The 8,452-nt window shown below is 47.4% G+C and overlaps 1 protein-coding gene across 1 annotated transcript; it reads left to right on the forward strand.

Annotated features, from left to right (window-relative positions):
* Positions 1-2,501: 2,501 nt before the first annotated feature.
* On the forward strand, positions 2,502-7,373 carry Crnn (cornulin). Its single transcript, XM_028857320.2, has 3 exons — positions 2,502-2,543; positions 4,463-4,613; positions 5,647-7,373. The coding sequence occupies exons 2-3, from the start codon at positions 4,476-4,478 to the stop codon at positions 7,066-7,068; spliced, it is 1,560 nt and encodes a 519-aa protein (XP_028713153.1). The 5' UTR covers positions 2,502-2,543; positions 4,463-4,475; the 3' UTR covers positions 7,069-7,373.
* The last annotated feature ends 1,079 nt before the right edge of the window (positions 7,374-8,452 follow it).

Genomic DNA, 8,452 nt, shown 5'->3' on the forward strand with positions numbered 1-8,452 from the left:
GGAATAGTTTAGTCTTAGAAAATGAGTGACCGTGACCTGATAGCACTGATTCAGGGTGCCTCGGGTAACATGTTCCATCCTGCAAGTTACATGAACCTTTTACAGACTCGGAACAAAAGATAGTTACAAATCACACTTGCTGGACATACTGATAGGACATCATGCAGCTGGGTGACAGCCAGGCCAGGAAATTTCTGCTAGAAGTCTCAGATGTGCTCTGGTGACATCCTCATCTTCTGAGTTGGTACAAGCTAGACAGGTCAAGCTTAGCAATGTATTCCAAGTTTAATCTACAAGTCAAGTTGGTGTTAATTCAGACACACGGGTGGAGGATAAATGGCTATTAAAAGTATTAAGGATAGCCTGAGGTCATTTTGGCTCTCACTATAGTATTCTAACTCCGCAATCATGGAGTTAATAATCAGTCAGTCTTCAGAATATCTTCAAAATGTGAGTGTTTTTAGGCAAATTTGATTAACACTGTCTGCTACTTTGGGGGTACAGCATAAGTGGCCACCCTCTAGCTACCCTACACTTCACCATTGTGTGATTCTTAGTGTGTGTAACATCTGGTGAGCAGGCTTTCAGTAAAGGATGGATTTGTGGCTGCTGCTATGATGATAGAAATTGAGGCCATTCAAGAATCTTCATTGTGAGAAGTCACCAGCCACTCAACCCTTGAAATGCCCTGGTGTCTCTCCACTAACCAATGGTGATCTGACAGGTGATGCATATGACACTACGTCAGAAGAGACACCTCACTTAACAAATGATATTGAGTCCGCCGAACTGTGTACAATGGCCTCTAGTGTGTATGTGTGCATGCGAGCACACAAGTGTGAGAGCATGCACAGACACAGTTGACAGTTACATTCCTCTTGTGGCCCAGAAACAGTGACCATGAAATAGGGCAGGAGAGAACCCAAAGGAGGGTACCACTGCTGTGAAAGCTCAGCTGCTCTCCCAGACTGAATGACTGATGCTTTCACCTTAGATATTGCTGTGAAGTGTGGAGGAATGGGGTTTGTACAAGTCAGTATGAAGAAAGATTCTTTCCTTGGCCTTGCCTCTCATATCCACAGGGCCACTGGGTTCCTTCTGTCTGGTGAAAAAAGACCATGCATGATCATGTTAAGCCTTTTCTCTCACCAGCTGTAAAACGCTACCTATTCAGAGCAGAAAATGGGGGTTATTTTGTTTGAATACAAATTGAAACCACCAAGGATATCGCAAGAAAACATAAAGAATCAATTAACCTAGGATCTCACAGATTCTGAACAGACTGCTAGGGAGCCTGCATGGGACTGACCTAGGACCTCTGCATATATGTGACAGTTGTGTAGCTTGGTTCTTCTTGTGGGATGCCCAGTAGTGGGAGCAGGGTCTGTCTCTGACTCTTATTGGCTTTTGGGACCCTAGTTCTGATAACTGGTCACCTTGCCCAACCTTAATACATGGGGAGGTACTTAGTTATACTGCAGCTTGATATGCCATGTTTTGTTGATATCTATAGGGGGCCTGCTCTTTTCTGAATAGAAACGGAGGAGGAGTGGATGGCTGGGGGGGGTGCGGCAGCGCAGAGGGGAGATGGGGGAGGGCTAGGAGGAGAGGAGGGAGGAGAAACTGTGGTCTGGATGTAAAATAAATTTTAAAAATTAAAACCACATCTGGTGGGGGGGGTGTGAGTGAGGATAGCTCAGTCTATAAAATCTTTAAATTAAAAGCGCAGGACCTGAGTTCAACCCTAGAATCCAGAATAAGAAACCTTAGGTATGGTGGTGTGTACTTGCAATCTCAGCACCAGGGCAGTGGAGACAGGCAGATTCCTGGAGCTTGCTGGCCAGCCAGCCTAGCCAAATGGGCAATCTCCAGGTCAGTGACAGACTGCCTCAGAAAGAGAAAAGAAATTGGAATGTGGAAGGTACCCGAGGAACAACATCTGAGGTTTACCTCTAGCCTCCATGCCTGTGTACATACATATGTGCACATACACACAGGCACACACTGATCTCTTTTAGCGGCTCATAAACTAGGCAATTCCAAAACAAGAACTTAGAACATGTCTAAGTAACAGCAGCAGTTACTTAGTCAGAAAGGGGAAAAACACTTTGAAAAGAATAATCTTCAATAAACAGGTATGTTCTTGAATGCTTGAATAAAAGAAACAAGATTTCTATGGCTTTGCAGGCTCCTGGAGAGGAGTATTCCCCAGGATCTCAGGCCTGTATAAAGCACTGCTGAACTCAACTAATTGTAAAGGGGCCTCCTAGTCCTAAGAAGACAGACACAGCAAGAGACCATTTCAGCCAAGGGCCTGTAATTAAAGGGAAGCTGCCTTGGGTCAGAAGGTGAGCTGGAGAAAAGAGGAGGTGGGGCTGGGCTGGGCTGAGCTTTGGATGAATCAAGCCTTCTTGTAGGGTGGAGACATCCTGTCTAAAATACATATGAGTGCCATTAAATCCTCTATAAAAGGTTCTCATCCCACTGACAAGTACTCTACACTCTGCTTAACAGAAACTTGTCCCATCCTGCCTGGGCATTGGGTAAGTTCCCTCCAGAGTAACTTCTTGCTCATTCTCAGTGTCGTGGCAAGCTGAGCTCATGAATCCAGGGCTGTCAGATGTGAGCTGTCAGGACTCAGCGCGTACGTAGCTAGAGGTAGGAAGGGCTCCCATAGAGTCTCAGGCAGGCTGCAGCCAAAGCTCTTGGGAAACGCTGTTCTTCTGAGGCAATCCAGCTTTCTCCTCTCCCTGGCTCTAGCCTGCAGCTCTTCTCACTGGATGGTGTGGGAAGCAGCAATGGAGCCACCCACCACCCACGCATTTTCCTGGATCAGCATGACTTTTCCCCCTAAGGTTCTGGAAGGTTCTTTGCAGTGCTCAGAGCCTGTGGAAACAGAATCAGTTTGTCTTGCCTCATAAGCTTCTTGTCTTATGGAGGAAGGGGCTAATATGAACTTCCTTCCTGACTCTAAGTTCATATAGATGAATTTGTAGATTTAGTCTAAGAATCTGAATTGTCACTAAAAGGACATTTTCTTCTTTTTGCTCCTTACAGGTCAGTGATGAAAGACTGTCATGTGTTTAAAAAACACAGGAGTGGGATGTTTCCATCTGTGTTAAGGGAGATATTTGCGGTTATATGCCCTAAGGCACACAGAGGGAAGAGTCTGAGTCACAGCCCACCTGGGGTCTAGACCTCCTCAATCCTCCAGCCACACTGACTTGCTTTTTCTTGGACCATGCCACCTTCTTTCCCTCACTCCTTGCTTCTCTACCTATGCCATCCTCTCCCCCACAATCCTCATCTTCATCTCCAAGGTCCCTTCCCTGGTTTTCCAGAGGCGGCAAGCCTCCATCTCCCTTGGTACTGGAACCTTACCATCATTGGCACCTCTCCTCCTTCAGGTCTCTCCAAGTATTCTGTTTAGCACATCTATGCCTCTTGCCCACTCAGTCACACATGTCTTCACCTTTGCCTGCTTAATGGAAATGAACATTTTCTCCTTTGACTGGGATGGCATCACAGGATGCCAGCCCTTTAGACCTGATGGACCACATATCTCTTACAGAAGCTTACCTCTCTGACAGGTTCCAGGACTGAGGGTAGAGAGCATATACAGAGCATCTCGGCACCAGGAAGGCACCCCTAACCCTAGTATCCCCAACAGGTGCATCCCATCTTCTTCGAGAATCCCTTCTCCAGGGAACTTGAGAGGGTAGGGCTGGACCCTTGCAGCTTCTGGAGAGCTTCAAGCCAAAAGAGGGGCTAACCCCTGTGTGTACTTACTCCCTTCTGATATTCCAAGTAGGACATTATCATCCTAGAGATAGGCAAAAAAAAAAAATCTGTCCAAAGGTATATTCTGAAGAACTAATTGTATATGTGTTAAAAGAAAATAATGTGCGGCCTTCACAAATCCACCTCCTCTGAGCCCTTCCCCTCACCTATGAAAATACTAGTGATAATAAGGGTCATAAGCTATGTTATACAGGAAAGTGCTTTGTGAGCAGTACAGTGTCTATAGATGTACACAAATTATATACATGTATGTGTATATAATAATAATGATGATGATACTTAATAGCTACCACTTAGCATAAACAAGGCATCAGCAGGGTGCCTTTTATGGATTATCTTCTAAGTCTTTATGATAACTCTCTGAAGTTAAGTGCTAAGTGTCAGCTTCATTCACTGTGAATAAACTGAGGCTCAGAAACGCGAAGCATCTTGGTCCAGCTCACATCAGGTAGGCGGTGAAGCCTGGCATTAAATGATGACTTCAAAGTTCTGGAGGTTTCTCCTTCCCACCATAAAGTGCATTTTGAGGAAAGGATGAAAGAAGGTAGAGAAACCCAAAATATAGCTGAAGACACAATGAAGGGACTAAGCCACAGAGTACTGTGAGGAAACAGCAGGGGCTGACTAAGGTGCCCATGAAGGGACTTTTCATGTCTTCCAGCTTAGCTTCACAGATGCCTCAGCTGCTGCAAAACATTCACGGGATCATCGAAGCCTTCGGCTGCTATGCCAGGTCAGAGGGTGGCTGCAAAGTGCTCACGCGGGGGGAGCTGAAGAGGCTCCTGGAACATGAGTTTGCTGACGTCATAGTGGTATGCTATGTGGGGAGGAGAGGGAGAAGCTTGATAAGGACAGCCAAAGTGTGTTTTCTTGCAAGGGCTCTTACCTGGGCAATGTCAAGAGCAAGCAGCCAGATTCAGGCCCGCTCGCTCTGTTGGCAGTTGTGCAGGCAGACACGAAAGACATGGAGGGAAAGGTCACTGCGGGAGGCACATCCTGATCCTCAGAGAAAGGGCAGATCCTTGGGTCTTAGTCTCTCTCTAAACTAATTTTAATTTCAAGACAAGGTAAAGAGACTCCAAGGAGACAGACAGTGCAGGCAAGAATGGACGCTTTCAAATGGTCCAGCAGGGCTGGCGCGTCTCAAATCTGACACAGTAGCATTTCCTACACCGCTCTGAAAAGTGATTGCTTATTAGCATCCATTAAGAGCCTGCTCTCGTCTTGTACAAATCAGTTGCTTAGAAATATTAGCTCACTAGTCAGGTCAAAAGTGAGATTTTTGAAGCCCTAGTTCTGAACAGCTGTGGGTGCAGGGGACTCCAAGAGACCAACCCCACCCAGCAAACCAAAGCCAGAGCCCTAATGCACTTCCTGCCTTTGGTTAACATCTACAGAAGACTGAATAATGAAGTCCTTAGGTACAAAGACTGGCACACTAGGATGGTGCTAGGTGCTTAGAGCAGCCTGTTGTCCTGCCATGGGTCTGGGTTCCTGCTGTGCTTCTGGTGAGGTTGCTACCAGGGGCAAAGTGCCAAGGGCACCCACAGGAAGGAGCCAGGAGCCCAGACAATTGCATATAAGCACATGCATTCTGTCTTCAACACATCTTTACCTAGTCCATCATCCTGCAGATCTGACATTGAGGATATATAAAACCAAAGGTGTTGCCTACCCATGAATAAGAGAGATGCTACGACAAGACACAAACGAGAAAACATTACACTATGAGGCTGTGGGCAGTGTTGTGGGTCTGAGAGCTCCCAGTCTGCAGTGGGGTGAGGGAGCCTAGAAGCCAGATTCCCCTGAGAGAGCAGTGCTGACCAGGCCTCATCTCTCCCCCAGAACCCCCATGATCCCTCGACTGTGGATGAAATCCTGCGCCTGCTGGATGAAGACAACACAGGGACTGTGGAGTTCAAGGAGTTCCTGGTCCTGGTTTTTAAAGTCGCCCGAGCCTGCTTTAAGACACTGAGTGAGATTCCTCGGGGTGCTTGCATGTCTGACAAGTCTGAAGGCTGCTATCCCGGATCCTCAAAAGAGCTGGTGCAAGGCCAGATAGGTGGCCCTGGAGTGGGGAGGGAGGCAGCAGAGCAGTGCCGTGAGGACAGCAGCTGGAGACAGAGGGATCGGGCGTCTAAGGAACAGGTCAGGGTGGGGACACACACCCAGAGTCAGGAAAGCTACCCTACACAGGTCAGCAGTCATGACAGGGAGGTTGAGTCTCAGAGACAGAAGATGGTAAGCCAGCAAACACAAGTGACAGGACAAGTGGACCAGACCCCGAGAATTGAGGACAAGAGTTGGAGCAGAGAGAGGAGGTCAGAGAGGCAGTCACAGACTAGCCAGCACACGGAGGAGACCACAGCCGGTGCTTTCCAGACACAGGGGTCCGCCTGCAGCCAGAACAGAGGGACCAACAGCCATAGCCAAGACAGGAGCCAGGCAGGCCAAGCTGCTACACAACATGACCAGACACAGGCAGGGTCTCATACTCAGACACACACCCAGAGGGAAGAAGAGGGCTGGAGGCAGCAGACAGGAAGTGGCAGCATCCAGACACAGGAATCCATCTATGACCAGAACAGAGAGACTGAGACTCACAGCCAAGATAGGAACCAGGCAGGCCAGGCTGCTAAAGAACACCACCAGGCACAGGCAGAGCCATACACTCAGACACACACCCAGACGGTGGAACAAGGCAGGAGTCAGCAGGCAGGAAATAGTAGCATCCAGACACACGGGGCCATCTATGACCAAAACAGAAGGACTGAGATCCATGGGCAAGACAGTAGTCGTGCAGGGCAGGTAGGGACGGGACACTTCCAGACACAGGTAGGATCATATTCCCAGACCTTGGAGCATGATAGGAGCCAGTCTGCAGATCAGATAGGGGCTCCAGAAAAGAGACAAACCCAGATACCATCAGGTACGGGGCAAGGCTGGACACCAGTAAGCAGCTGTGAGACAGGAGAGCCAGGACTAGGAGGCCAGGTCCAGACTCAGACAAATACTGTAGAAGAAAGACAAGACTGTAGCGGCAACCACCCAAGTCCAAAGGGAGGGCAGAGAGAGAGTGTACCCACCGTGATCAGAGATGAGTGGGTCAATGACCACACAAGGGAAATAGTGATCCAAAGCCAGAATCCAGGTAGCCCCCACCCTCGTGGTCCTTCAGCTCAGGGCCAGGATACAGCACAGATGGAGGAGAAGAAAGGAATCACAGCCAAGGGACTATATTCCTACTTGAAGACAGACCGGCCATGACTTTTCCTGACTCCAGTGCCCAATACGAAAAGACAGCTGGAGTGAGGTTAGCCTACCCTGCCCTGCCCTGGAACATTGATGGAAAGCCATGATGCTTCTCAATTGCTTCTTTCTCAGTGATCATTTCTACAAGGTGCCTTCTTGTCTAAACTCACATCTCTTGCCTGTTTTGCAATAGGAATTAGGAAGACACGGAAGAGGTCCTCTCTTTGCACTGAATTCCCCTTACCTTGCAGGGGTTTTCAGAGCTGCTTTATCTCTGCTATCTGTCCACCCACATGAACCAATAAAAGCTTAAGCTCTGATCTCCATGTTCTATTCAATAATTTCTACTGACGTGACCCACTGTGGGCTCTAGAGTTCTGATGTTGACTTGAGCACAGTCTCATCACTCAAAGAACACTGAGTTGATTGAGAAAACGTGATTCTGAGAGTTAGAAATAGCGGAATAGAGGAGAGAGCACATTTTATACTTGGCAGAGATGAGTCAGGGATTGCCTTCTTCCACAAGATGCTTTCTGTGACACCCCTCAAAGGACCACTAAGATACATACATGGGTAAAATTACTGTCATTCATTTCCTCTAATTCTAGAACATTAAGACTCTATTTCCATGCAAGGTCACAGAGGACAGTGCCTTGAGGTTACTAATAAACACAGGAAGACCTTCAGGGACTGTGCTGGGAAGAGAAGAAGGCATGCGTTACCAAGGGTTTGAGCCAGGAGTGAGAGGCCCTGAGTTTCAGCCCCTACCTCTGTGTCAACATTTATCCTTCCTATTGCCTCACTCAGTGGGTATCAACAAGACATAGGACAGAAACTCTCAGCTCTTCTTTACTTTGAGAATCACCAAGAAGGCAGGGTTTTTTTTTGTTTTGTTTTTATTGGTATGTGTATGTGCCTGAGTATATGCATATGCATCATACAAGAGCCTTCAGAGGTCAGAAGTAGGCATTAGATCTCCCAGAAACTACATGTAGTTGTGAGCTACCATGGGGGTGCTGGGAATCTAACCTGGTCTTCTGCAAGAGCAGTAAGCGATCATAACCACTGAACCATCTGTCTAGCCCAGGAAGGTAAGAGTTTCATTCTTGGGATGAAGCTTGTGACTGATGTTTATAAACTTAGTGGGTGGATACTTGTAGTACAGAATGGAGAGTCTAAAAGATCTCCCATAACAAGTATGAAGAAAGCCTATTTTTTCACTGCATTGTTGGTTTGTGAAAATTTCTAAGAATAAAACAAAAATCTTGTAGACTGAATACCTCCATACTTCCAATGATGTACCTCCGCAAGTCCCAGAAACCTGTGAATATATCTCCTTATACCTCTAAAGGGGTTTTTTGCAGGACACTGAGGTGGGGGCTGATTCTTGCCTATCTGG

Source organism: Peromyscus leucopus, chromosome 6 (assembly GCF_004664715.2).
Source record: "Peromyscus leucopus breed LL Stock chromosome 6, UCI_PerLeu_2.1, whole genome shotgun sequence".
NCBI lineage: Eukaryota > Metazoa > Chordata > Mammalia > Rodentia > Cricetidae > Peromyscus > Peromyscus leucopus.